Here is a 13,972-nt window from a genome sequence, read left to right as displayed (position 1 = left end):
AAAAAAAAAAAAAAAAAAAAAAAAAAAAAAAAAAAAAAAAAAAAAAAAAAAAAACCAGCTCTGAGAAATGAAGAGAAACGATGAGGATGCCCCCAAAACAAATGTGAGCCTTTGGATCCAGTCGTGTAATCCAGTTACATGTGCTGATTTTTTAGCTTATGTCAGGTTGGAGCTGGGTTTTCTGTCCCTTGCGTCCAAAGGGTTCTGATACATACTGGTGAAGTGACATGACCTCTGGCCCCAAAGGAATGCAAACCTTGCTAATCTTGGTGCTGCAAAGGAAGCATGGCAAGCAGAGGTGGCAGATGTGAACTGTAAGCTTGGTTCTGTCTTTAGCCAGTTGGGGATTTGCTGGGGAAAGTGTTTCATCTTTCTGGGTCCTGGTGTACTCGTATGTCAAAGGAGAGAGGTGAGTGAAAATCAGTCTCTAAGATCTGTTTTCAGCTCCACCATCCTGTGTGTCTCTGTTATTCCTGGGTTTGTTTCACTGGTGGGTACTGTGGTATAATTGAGTAGTGATTCTCATATTTTCCTGCTTCCTTCTGTTTCAACTTTTAAAATTTTCTATTAGATTCTCAGTCACTATACTCCAAGTGTATATTTCTTCCCCTTGAATTTCCTTCTGAAGAAAATATATTTATTTTTGTTTACTTGGGCATAATGATCCCATTTTCTTCCCATTTCTATATTTTTAAATCTAATTAAGGTGACAAGTTCCTTGAGGGTTGAAACTAGAGTTCTCCTGTGGGTGTAAACATTATTTTTTTTTAATTGGCAACCAACCTTCCAGTTTTTACAGAGAAGCAGGATATGGGTTTTAAGTAATGTAAGCAGGAAATGGGTCTCCAGCCCACGCAAAATAAATGCAAAAGTACTGATTTACCCCGAGTCCACATCTGGCTTACTCATTTATAATTTTAGCCTGAACTGAAATTCTCCCACAGAACTGCAGTGTAACATCCACATCTACAGAATGTCAGACCAAAAATGGGGAGTTAGGGGGATAATCCTGTGAGTCTCGCTTATACATATAAATACTTTGCCTATTTCAGGGCAATATCATGCTTTTCTCATTAGTGCTAGGGTTTGGGGACTGAGCTAAGTAAAGATTAGCTTCAAAGCTTCACATTCATTGATTTTTTTAAAAAAGGTTTTTAAAATAACATTTATTTCTTAAAAGTTAACATGTGCATAATGGGAAACCAAAAAACACAAGAAGCAAAAAACAAAGTCATCTGTGATCCCGAGCAGTTTACCATTTGATGTGTCTTTCTAGGTCTCGTTTCTGTATTTACACAACTAAGCATCCATGTTTATGTAATTAAGATCATACAGTTAGGTACCATGCTTTTTCACACACCATGAATATTTACCATTTCAAAGTCCCAAAGCTATGAGTACTTTGATAACCAAGAATGTACTACACCCACTCAATCTGGAAGGAAAGAGTCATTTCAATAGCTCTAAAGTTTGGAGGGGATCAAAGGAACTGGCTGAGATGCGGGCAACAGAACCACCTGGAGGAGGTGACCGTCCCGGAAGGGACGGCATACCCAGCATGCATCCCTGTCTGGTGACCCCAGGCTTGCTCATCGGGACATTAATTATGAATAAGACCCCAGCCTCAACTGCCTTCATGAGTCCTTGGCAGAGAGAAGCAAACCATCCGGAGGCAGAGGTTCCAGGGGTGGTTGGTTCGGCAACTCAGGGATGCCAGCCAGTCAGGGCCCGAGTTCTGTCTGTCTTTCCACTCTTCCATCCACAGAGCCTGCTCTGTCCTATAGCTGACCTCCCTTGGGGCTGGAGAACACTTGCGTCTCCTTGTTCATATGCATCAGAAGGCAGGACACTTCTGCCGCAATATTCTAAGCATGAGTCTTTTGTTTTAGTAATTTTGTTTTGATACAATTTCAAATTTGCTCAAAAGTTGCAATAGTACAAGGAACTCCTTCACTGTGTATCCCTTCACTCAGATTCATAAGTCTTAATATCCTGCCACATTTTCTTCCTCTCTTTCATTCTCTCTCTCTCTCTCTCTCTCTCTCCACACACACACACACACACACACACACACACACACACACACACACACAGCCCTTTTGGACCATGGAGAGTCAGCGGCACATATCAAGAATAAGAACATTCTCTTATGTAAAAATAGCACAGTGATCAAAGTCAGGACATGCAAAGTTGATTCAATGTGATATTCTAATTGACAACCTATATTCGAATTTCAATAACTGTCCCAATAATGCCCTTTATAGGTAGCTTTCCTCCACTGCAGGGTCACCAGGATCACGCCTTGCACTTAGCTGTCATGTCTCAGTCTGTCTGTCTTTCATAATCTTGGCAATTTTGAACTTTAGTTTAGTTTTGTTTTTTTAATTGGGTTATTTCCTTTCTTAGCATTGAATTTTCAGAGGTTTTCCATATTCTACATATAAGTCCTTAGCAGATACGTGATTTGTGAATATTTTCTCCTCGTCTGTGGCTTGGCGTGTCATTAATCTCACAGTGTCATTTGAACAACAGACATTTTCTGATTTTGATGAAGTCTGATTTACCATCTCTTTCCTTTTATGGGTCACGAGCATGAGTCTTGAACTCATTCTCACTGGACCAGCCCAGGTTATACGTTCGCCATGAACCAATGACTGGGGCTGGGACAGGTTATACTGATTGGCTTGAGTCAAACGAATGGATCCAACCCTGATGTCTTCCCTGAGGAGTAGAAACCCAAGACGTAGAAAAGCCTATGTAAATCCCGGGCAGAGTTAGGAAAGGTGAGGGGCAGGAAAGACACTGGGCAGGCCGCCAAGAAACATCCCAAGTCAGAGCTCCCAGCAGAGCTCCCGTCGGCCAGCTGCGCACTCTCAGGGAAGCCCTGCCCGGCTCCAGGGGCCTCGCTCCCATGGCCACACGTCCCAGTTCCAAAATCCAAGAGCTTCTAACCGACATAAAGCCTTCAAACCCCGCTGTCGGACTGTGGCTTTTCGTCCCACTCTCGTAGGGGTCAGTGGGCGTGGCTTAGCATCTCCAGGGCCCCTCAGAGCGCCCCGCCCAGTGCCCCAGTCAGATGCTCAAGTGTCAGGACGCAGCGCGGGGGGGGGCGGGGAAGGTGGGCAGCGATTCCACTGAGCGCCCAACCGGGCACACATCCCTGCGTCTTCCTTACACCTGCCCGAGCCACGCGTCTGGCACGTTCTTGTTGCCTTCGTGATTTTTTGGTGCTGTATGTATTCTGCCTGTATATGTACTCTGCATGTATAATTCAAAGCCCCACAAGCAGATGATTATGGACCACTCATTTTTAATCTATTCAATTGTTCTCTTCTGAATTAATCAAGTGTATAATTGTTTGGAGGAGTGGGGCTGAATCGAGTTTGGAAAAATGCCAACGTGCCAAGTTTCTAAATGTTTCTTCGACAGCAAAAGTTTTACACTCCCACCCCTCTGAAAAAGGGTCCATTATTACCATGGTTGATGGACCCTCTGAAAAAGGGTACATTATTACCACATGCCTCTCGCCTCGTTTTATTCTCATCAACACAGGCAAAGCTCTTTATTCCTACTGTCGAGATGGGGAAACAGAGTCTCCATGTGGCTCTAGGACCAGTTACCAGTGGCTCAGAGACACAGAGCTGGTTAGTAACCGCTCTGGGAATACAAGCCTGCTGTCCATGACACCCAGCGCCTGCCTTTTCACCAACTGCCACTCAAATTGTATCTGAAAATCCCCACAGTTGTTCTATTTCCATGTCATCTCTGTTGACACCTACCCTTGGCAAACTATCATTCGTGTCACGTCTGAATTCCACATGCTGACATCCTCCACGACTTGATTTTGGAGGCTGAGCAATCATATTCATAGATAAGGCAAAGAGAAAAAAATTTTTTGGAGACTCCACTTACATTCTTTGGACATTCCCACTTCAAAGCACTTCTGGAGTCGACAGTACTGGCATCGATTCCTGGTGACTTTATTAATAACACAGTTCTTATCTCGGTGACAAGTGTAAATCATGTTCTTCTGAATACTTCTGCGGAAAAACCCCTGCAAGCAACCAAGAAGATGAGAAAATTAAGCAAAGCTACTGAGCTTCATGAGAAATCAAAGCCAACCTTATCAATGCATTGACTGCTCGTTCTGAGTAATGAAGTGATGGCAGCAGAAATGTTAACTTATTTAAGCCTTAAAATCCTTGTGTAATATGAATAGTCAGTTCTCTCCCTTTGCTGCAAACCAGAAAGCCCCTTTTAATCAAAACTGGACTTGCCCGTTATTATCTTGCTAAAAGAAAATGAATACCAAGCAAATTTACTTGGAAAACATAATGCAGAGTTGGGTTCACTCCAAACAGGCTTAACTTCCTAAGTGGCTCCCTTGCTGGCCAGAACAATATCAGGTGAGTCCACTGTCAAGAAAGCCAATAGAAGAAGCATTCCATTTGCAGAAGAAATTATATGCTTCGTGAAAGAATTAGGTCTTTCCAAAGGAGTCTTCTCCAAATGCTTTTACATATTTAGCTCTCGTGATAATATTTAAAACATGATTTAATTTGCAAATCCAAGATTGGAAACAAGGCAGAAAAATGATTGTCTGCTCATTTAATGGCATGTGAGAGCTGTGATGTCCAATATGATAGCTATGAATCACGTGTGGCTATTTAAATAATGAAAATTAAATAAAATTAGTATGATAATCTCCAGGTCCATCCACGTTGCTGCAAATGGCATTATTTCATTCTTTTTAATGGCTAATATTGCACTGTATGCATGTACCATATCGTCTTTATCCATTCACCTGTGGATGGACATTTAGGTTGCTTCCATGTCTTGGCTACTGTAAACAGTGCTGCAATGAACACTGGGGTGCACGTATCCTTTCAAACCATGTTTTTCTCCAGATATACGCCCAGGAGTGGGATTGCTGGATCATATGGCAGCTCTATTTTTAGGTTTTTTTTTTTTTTTTTTTAAGGCACCTCCATAGTGGCTGCACCAATTTACATTCCCACCAACAGTGCAGGAGGGTTCCCTTTTCTCCACACCCTCTGCAGCATTTACTATTGGTAGACTTTTTGATGATGGCCATTCTGACCTATGTGAAGTGATACCTCATTGTACTTTGATTTGCATTTCTCTAATAACTAGTGATGTTGAGCATCTTTTCATGAGCCTCTTTGGTCATCTGTATGTCTTATTTGGAGAAATGTCTATGTAGGTCTTCTGCTCACTTTTTCTTTCTTTTTTTTTTTTTTTAAAACATCTTTATTGGAGTATAATTGCTTTACAATGGTGCCCACTTTTTGATTGGGCTGTTTGTGGCTTTTTGTTTTTGTTTTTATTTTTGATATTGACCTTCATGAGCTGCTTGTAAATTCTGGAGATTAATCCCTTCAAGTGCTCACCAGCCACACATGTGCAGGGGCTACCACACTGGGCAGCACATGTAGAGAATATTTCCATCATTGCAGGAAGTTCCCTCGGGCAATGCGTACGCCACACTGACTGACAAACTTACGCGAGTCATCTAACGGTCACGGGAAATGTAACTTCCTTTGACTTACTGCTTATTATTGACTGGACCTTGACTCTGTAAAGACTGTAGGAGACCGGTAGCTTATAAATCACAGGTGCCTAGTATAGGTGCAAGGATTCCTGCCTGGTTGAAATATAAAACCAAAGATTGTTGTTTTACTGCCTTGTAGGACATTAAGCAGTTGGGTCTAACTTTGCCACCTTATTCCAGCATTCTTTTCTCCAATCACCCTATCTGTCTGTCTACCTCCCTCCCTCCCTCCCTATTTTTTTCATATCTTTCTTTGAACCAGCTTTGTCATCTGACTGTTTCCCTCATTAATGAGTGAAATAAGTCTTCAACTTGTGCTTACTGCATATTTGAATAAGTATTGTTTTTTAACTTTTGGAAAGTTATATTTTGACCAAAGAAGCAATTTATCCTGATATTTTTGGCAACACTGATGAAACAAATCACACTTCAGGCTCCATGAGCACAGGGTCTCTCTCCGCCCCCAGCTTCTCCTCTCTGCGTACCCACCTCCCCACGCAGCTTTGCAGAGAACGGAAAATTAAGTGGTGCTTGTTAAGACAGAGACGATTGAAGAGTGAGTGACGGGTAAACCTGCTGTCTTTTCTAATTGCCCAACAAAAACCTCTACCCTGCTAGGAGTATTACAAGCAAGGAGTTTTACCTCATCAGTTGTGATGTGACTTTTACCTCCGTTAGTAACAATTCTCTTGAATGTGGGAAGCACACCATCCACTGTGTTGAACACCAAACAAGACTTGCCATCTGAGTTCAACTTTCCCTGTAGTACATTAACACCCCAGGAGCCAGAACTAAAGACCTTCAAAGCTGAAGCACATTAGCAAAGGAAGCTCACGTAACACACATTGCTTAGGATATTTACGTGGGCACCCTAGGATTTTAACATCTAAAAAAACATATTTTTACTGGCATGGTTCGACTGTAAACGCCTGGAAATCTTGTTTAAGGTTGCAACTCCTCTCACGTCCCAGACACACACATTTTCCAAGAAAACGTAGTTTATTTTTGCACCTCTGGAGCTACAAATATGCTCAGAATCTAAAATAACAGGTTATAAATACTCTGAAGCTCTAAGAGAATCTGTGCACTATGGTCACCTCAAACATATTTTTTCCTGCAAAGAATACCTACCTACAGGACACTCTTGGCTGCCAGACGTACAAACTCAATTGACAGAAACTTCACTGCTCTCCCGTCAAGTAACACTGACACATGGAAGATCCGCTCTTTTTGCAGGTGTGAAGCAAGTGAGGTATGGACCAAGGTGACCTCCTCCACTTATTACAAACTGAATAATCAGTTCAGCAAATTCTTAGTGAGTGAGCACAAAGGAGCGGAAACCAATCTCCTGACACCCAGATGAAAGAAGAAGAGAGAATTAAGAACTTTATATGTCACTAATTATGCAGTCAGCGTGGTTCAGGAACAATGACAGCAGAAACTAAATAGGACTTCTTGGTTTTCCAAATCAGAGTTTGGGCTGGATTTCAGGAGGAGGTCTAAGTTTCAGTAAATCATTTCCACTAGGGTAGAATACTTGCTGACTAAAATGTATGCTGTGAGGTATTTTTATTCATGGGCTGGGTAAACAGAAATGGCCAAAGAGAGGTTTGCATTGTCCAAACCCCCCTCCTCCACAGTAGATACTGTGAACCATTCTGAAAACCTCCTTTCCACTGCTTGGAGGACCTCGTGTGTGTGTGCGTGCGTGCGTGCGGCACCATAGCCCGTGTCACCAAAATTTTATCTACTTAATGTTTCATTTAGGTTGATTCTTCTTTATTTTTTTTTTAAAGATTTGTTTTGATGTGGACCATTTAAAAAAAGTCTTTATTGAATCTGTTACAACACTGCTTCGGTTTCATGCTTTGGTTTTTTGGCCCCAAGGCATGCGGGATCCTAGCTCCCCGACTAGGGATCGAACCCACACCCCCTACAACGGAAGGCGAAGTCCCAACCACTGGACCACCATGGAGGTCCCTCTTCCTTTATTTTATTTATTTATTTATTTATTTATTTATTTATTTATTTATTTATTTATGCGGTACGCGGGCCTCTCACTGTTGCTCACTGTTGTGGCCTCTCCCGTTGCGGAGCACAGGCTCGGGACGCACAGGCTCAGCGGCCACGGCTCACGGGCCCAGCCGCTCCGCGGCACGTGGGATCCTCCCGGACCAGGGCACGGACCCGCGTCCCCTGCATCGGCAGGCGGACCCGCAACCACTGCGCCACCAGGGAAGCCCCCTCTTCCTTTATTTTTAACATTATTTAAAATGGAAACCTTTAACCTCTGGCTCAATTTGAATACCAGCACCAACTGTCAATATGAGAAGGCATTCATAAAATAAATAAAATGGAGTCGAACAAAACAATAATCAGATGCGATTTCACTCTCGCTGGATTCTGCTTCTGCTAAACCTCACTCCTGGCTGAAAGGGAATGGAGCAAGACTTACCTACAGATCAGCACTGACTTGAGGCTTCTCTTGAGGGATTCAGAGAAAATAAACATGTTTCTCACTATGTGATTCAATGAGGTTTAACGCCATGAATCTGTCCCACCTAAAATTGGGAGCCTCATAATTTGGGAATCAAAACTGTATCCCAAAGTTGTTACATGTAAAATGAGCTTTAGACGTACTGAGTTCAAACAGAAACAGACTCACAGACTTTGAAAATAAACTTCTGGTTACCAAAGGGGAAAGAGGGGAGGGAGGGATAAATTGGGAGTTTGGGATTAACATATACACACTACTATATATAAAATAGATAACCAACAAGGACCTATTGTATAGCACAGGAACTTTCCTCAGTATTCCATAATAACCTACATGGGGACAGAATCTGAAAAAGAATGGATGTATGTATATGTATAACTGAATCACTGTGCTGTACACCTGAAACTAACTCCAATACAAAATAAAAATTAAGTTAAAAAAATTTTTAAGTGGGAAAAAATAAAAAGTTTTCCATCAAAGCAAAGTACCAAGTTCAAGTGTGATGGTTCTTGCAGCCAGGAGATGGGTAGAGACACATCTGCAGGAGGAAAGACTGAAAAGCTGAGCAAGTACAGATGAAGGATTTGGTCCTCTTTGGAGGAGCAGCCCCACGGGAGAGAGGGGGCAGGAGGGTGTAGTGGGAGAGTCCCCGCAGGGAAGGAGAGGGGCAGGCTTGGGAGAGTCACAGCCTCAGGGCTAGGCCCACTCACGCACTATCTCCTGAGGGAGGGGCTGGAGGCTTACTTCCAAGACCCTTCCCAGCTGTACCTTTCCGGGACTCCAAGTGTGTCCTCGCGCCAGGGAGTGACAAGTTGGGATGGCTTGAGGGTGAGGATGAGGGGGCTTCTGTGGGCAAAGAAAATGGCCAAGGAGGAGGTTTGAAGATGAAGGAAGGAGAGACCGTCCACCTTTAGGGGTGACAACTGCGATTTCTTCAGACTCACAGACACAGAGATCAGGCTGGTGGTTGCCAAGGGGGAGGGGGTTGGGGGAGGGATGGAGTGGGAGGCTGGGGATTAGCAGATGGAAGCTATCACGTATGGACTGGATAAAAAACAAGGTCCTACTGTATAGCACTGGGAGCTGTACTCAATATCCTGGGATAAACCATCATGGAAAGGAATATGAAAAAGAATGTATATATGTGTATAACCGAGTCACTTTGCTGTACAGCAGAAATTAGCACAACAGTGGACATCAACTCTACTCCCATAAAAAAATTAAAAAAACCAAAAACAACTGCGATTTGTTTGGACTAGCCTGGGGCTTAAAAGACACCAACAAGAGGGCTTTCAGACGGTGTCACCTTTATCTTGGAGCGGAGACCTCACCACACCTCTGTGGGGACCTGGGGCAGGTGTCTGTGACCAGATGGAGGCTGGAGTGTCAATCCTGGCTCATGGTTGCTGGTCATCAGGAAGTCTGAGGGCCTGGTTTTCTGACACCAAGTCTAGGGTTGCTGGTGCCACGAGCTGCCTCTTTCACTTTCCAGAAACATCCTTTTTCCCAGTAAACACAGAAAACTTCTATCAGGTCTTGAAGATGTTATGTCACCTCAGCCAGGAAGCCTTCTCTGACTGATCCAAGCACACGTGAATGCTCCCTCTTCTAGATAACCTTGGGCTTTTGCTTCTCCTTCTACATCACACCTATCTGCGTCTGATATTTAAAATATTAATCAATAGTACCATCTACTTCAGAGGTTACATGGCCATCGTGGGGGAAGTCCAGTCTGTGGCCAGCAGTCGCAGCCTCAGGAGTCCCATGGGCTTCAGAGATTTCCACCACTGGGTGTCACAGAAGCACCACCAAGTGTGACATCTTTCTTGCTGGGATTCCAGCCTCCCTGACAGGGGACGAGGAGGGGCACGGGGGCCAGCTCCACAGAACTAGGGTGGGCAAGATGGGGACTCCACGGTGACTTCATGTGTCTTCCCTGGACTCACCACAGTGGACTTGGGTGGAAGGAGACAAAGACTGAAGGCAATGGTTACTCAACAACCAGTAGGAACACAGTTCAATATTTCAACACCTCGTACAAATGGATTGGTACAAATCAACTGCATATCCCCAGGGCCGGGACAGAACCTGACACATGGCAGATATCCAACAAACAGCTGTCGACTGAACGAATGAACAACGGACATCCTCAGCTATAAAGAGAGCCAGAGTGATAGTCCTGGATGAACTATACCTTAATTCCACAAAATATTCTGCAATGATCATGTATTCCTTGAGGATGATATTATCTGTACTTAGGGAAGGAAGCTTCCAGATTTCCCTGAGGTTAGTAGAAGACCCACTGATTTGAGTTGTAATCAGGTTAGTCAATCAGGACTTCTGCTGGTTAGCCATGATTTGTGTTGGTTGACCTGTTAAGTAACTTTTGTTGGTTAACTGCCAACTTGGTGAGACCTGCCTTCTGCTGTCTAATCATGGCTTCTGCGGCTTAGGCGTGACTTCTCTTGTTTGAGATCGCCAAAGCAAGTGACACAATTAACGCTCTACCTACCTAGATCAAGAAGCTAGACCTGCATCACAAACTGGGTCAAGTGTTTTCTAACCACAGGTTTTTCACCCTTTCTTACCTCATAGGCTCTTCTACTCTTGCTATCAAAGAACTGGGGTCCAACCAAAAAGGAAAGAAAAAAAATAGCCACTTGGTGGAGAAGGGCCACATAGGCCTTAGAGCCATTTGCGAGCCATTTGCTTCGCATCGTAGCAATAACCATGGAATGCCCACTCCCGCTCAGATTTCTTCTGTCTCCCCTTGGGGATATGAGGTGCCATTGTTCTAACGTACTATCTACGGGACAGAAACAATCCTAAATCAGAAGGAACGGTATGTCTCTTGTAAACCGAAATATCCTCCTACACCTAACTACTTACAATTTGTAATTCCCTTGATGGACTAGTCAGATGTCCCAGATCTAAACAGGACATGAAGAAAAGTGGCTCATCTCACTCCTTCTTGATATTTTGATATGACATTAAGTTGGGCCTCCTCCTCTCCTCTCATACTGTCAAATCATTGCTCCGATTCTCATGATTTTTTTCTCCCGTGCATGGGCCCTGTTTCACCTTCTGGTTTTCAGATATCGTCACATAGAATATCTTTCACCCTCTCCCAAAGGGGGTGATTTTTTTGGTTGGTTCAGATAGTGGGCTAGTGGTTAAGAATTAGGCTTTAAAATATTTTTGTGAAAAATAATTGCCCGGGGACTTCCCTGGCGGTCCAGCGGTTGAGACTCTGTGCTTCCACTGCAGGGGGCACAGGTCTGATCCCTGGTCAGGGAACCAAGATCCTTCAAGCCGCACGGCAAAAAAAAAAAAAAAAAAAAAAAAAAAAAATTGCCTGTAGTTTGTGTATTATGCATAATTATATATCATATCTTGCCTTACAGAAATGGAGTGGGGCTGAGATTTTTTTAAATTAATTTTTATTGGAGTATAGTTGATTTACAATGTTGTGTTAGTTTCAGGTGTACAGCAAAGTGAATCAGTTATACATATACATCTACCCACTCTTTTTTAGATTCTTTTCCCATATAGGTCATTACAGAGCATTGAGTAGAGTTTCCCTGTGCTATACAGTAGGTCCTTATTAGTTATCTATTTTACATATAGTAGTATGTATATGTCAATCCCAATCTCTCAATTTATGTCTCCCACCCCTTTCCCCACTGGTAACCATAAGTTTGTTTTCTATATCTGTGACTCTATGTCTGTTTGGTAAATAAGTTCATTTGTATCCTTTTATTAGATTCCACATATAAATATCATATGATATTTGTCTTTCTCTGTCTGACTGACTTCATTTAGTATGATAATCTCTAGGTCCATCCAAGTGGCTACAAATGGCATTATTTTGTTCTTTTTTATGGCTGAGTACTATTCCACTGTATATATGTACCACATTTTCTTTATCCATTCATCTGTCAATGGACATTTCGGTTGCTTCCATGTCTTGGCTATTGTAAATAGTGCTGCTATGAACATAGGGGTGCATGTATCTTTTTGAATTATGGTTTTCTCTGGATATATGCCCAGGAGTGGGATTGCTGGATCATATGGTAGCTCTAGTTTTAGTTTTTTAAGGAACCTTCATACTGTTCTCCTTAGTGGCTATACCAACTTACACCCCACCCACAGTGTAGGAGGGTTCCCTAATTGGTAAGGTAGGAATACACTGTTTGGGGCTCTGATTTTGCCCCCAGGTGTTATTTACATCATACTGTATGCTGCTGGCACCTACTGAACAGAGGTTGGAGGTGGTGTTAGATATCCTACAATGCAGAGCAATTCCCCTGCTGTAGACTGAATGTATCCCCCGAAATTCCTACATTGAAGCCTATTGCCCAATGTGATGGTATGAGGAGGTGGGGCCTTTGGGAAGCACTTGGGCTATGAGGGTGGAGCCCTTATAAAAGAGACCCCAGAGAGCTAGCTTGGCCCTTCCTCCCCCACGTGAAGGTAAAGGGAAAAGACAGATGTCCGGGAAGCAGGCCTTCACAAAACTCTGAATCTGCCAAGTGCCTTGATCTTGGACTTTGCAGCCTCCTGAACTGTGAGAAATAAATGTCTGTTGCTTATAAAAAAAAAAAAAAAAGAACTAGGCTGTAGCTCGGGTACACGTGCATTTAAACACTGACTCGGCCACTTAACTACGTGATATTGAACAAGTTACACTAAGGCCTCAGTTTCCTCATCCGTAAAATGGGGATAATAAAGTACCTACTTCATAGGATCGCTCAGTGCACCCAATCAGGGAACACATATAAAGTCTCAGCACAATGACCAGCGCATAGCAAGGGCCCCATGAATGGCAGCTTTAGTTACTGGCAAAACCTCTTTTTCCAAAGCTTTCTTCTGGACAATTTCCAATACACATTTTTTTTTTTTTTTTTTTTTCCGGTACGCGGGCCTCTCACTGCTGTGGCCTCTCCCGTTGCGGAGCACAGGCTCCGGACACGCAGGCCCAGCGGCCATGGCTCACGGGCCCAGCCACTCTGCGGCATGTGGGATCCTCCCGGACCGGGGCACGAACCTGTGTCCCCTGCATCGGCAGGCAGACTCCCAACCACTGCGCCACCAGGGAAGCCCTCCAATATACATTTTGTGCTTAAAATAAAGATTCCCAACTAGGACAGAACACTGTTCTGAATCTCTGAACAACATGGGCTATTGTGGGCAGACAGCCTCATGATTCCAAAGACTCATTCATATATTGATCCATTCACTCAATGCCAATTCCCATCCCAACTGGGGTGGGCTCTCCCGGGGCATACAAAGATGGATAAGGCCTGGTCCTGCCCCTCCTCAATCTACCAGGAGCATTAAGTCAAGTGAACCCAGCAGTGTGGAAGCAGCAAGTGAAAAAGGGCCCAGTACAGTGCCTGGCACATAGTAGGCACACGGCAGTTATTTACGGAGTAAAGGCCGTAGGTATTCAAAGGAGTCAGAAAGGAGTCAACACTTGATCCCAGCTCTAACGAAGGGGTGGGATTTGAACAGCAAGACAACCAACAAGGACCTACCGTATAGCACAGGGAACTCTACTCAATACTCTGTAATAACCTGTATGAGGAAAGAATCTGAAAAAGAATGGATAGATGTAGATGTATAACTGAATCACTTTGCTGTACATCTGAAACACAACACTGTAAATCAATTATACTCCCACAAAATTTTTTAAAAAATATTTCCCCCCGAGGAGCATTATGGGTGAGCAGAGGCTGGGGTTAGAAAGCACAGGGAACGGCCAGTGGTCCGGGCCGGCAGAGTCGTGAGTGATGGATGTGTGTGTGAGACACAGCTGGGACAGCGGCTGACGTGCAGACGGGGGGAGATCAAGGAGGCCACGCCAGGCGCTTGCAGGGAAAGTACTCGCTCTTCTGTGCAGG

The 13,972-nt window shown here is 43.7% G+C and overlaps 1 protein-coding gene across 4 annotated transcripts in view; it reads right to left on the bottom strand.

Annotated features, from left to right (window-relative positions):
- The window catches only part of RARB (retinoic acid receptor beta), a 445,056-nt gene that overhangs the window by 103,896 nt on the left and 327,188 nt on the right, over positions 1 to 13,972 (bottom strand). For all 4 annotated transcript variants that reach the window (XM_007465489.1, XM_007465492.1, XM_007465490.1 and 1 more), the window contains exon 3: positions 3,913 to 4,054. In XM_007465489.1, the coding sequence (XP_007465551.1) occupies positions 3,913 to 4,054 (142 nt within the window). The remainder of the gene's footprint in view (positions 1 to 3,912; positions 4,055 to 13,972) is intronic.

This window comes from Lipotes vexillifer, unplaced genomic scaffold (assembly GCF_000442215.2).
Source record: "Lipotes vexillifer unplaced genomic scaffold, Lipotes_vexillifer_v1.1 scaffold385, whole genome shotgun sequence".
In the NCBI taxonomy this organism is placed as follows: Eukaryota; Metazoa; Chordata; class Mammalia; order Artiodactyla; family Lipotidae; genus Lipotes; species Lipotes vexillifer.
This window is presented reverse-complemented; position numbering and strand designations above follow the sequence as displayed.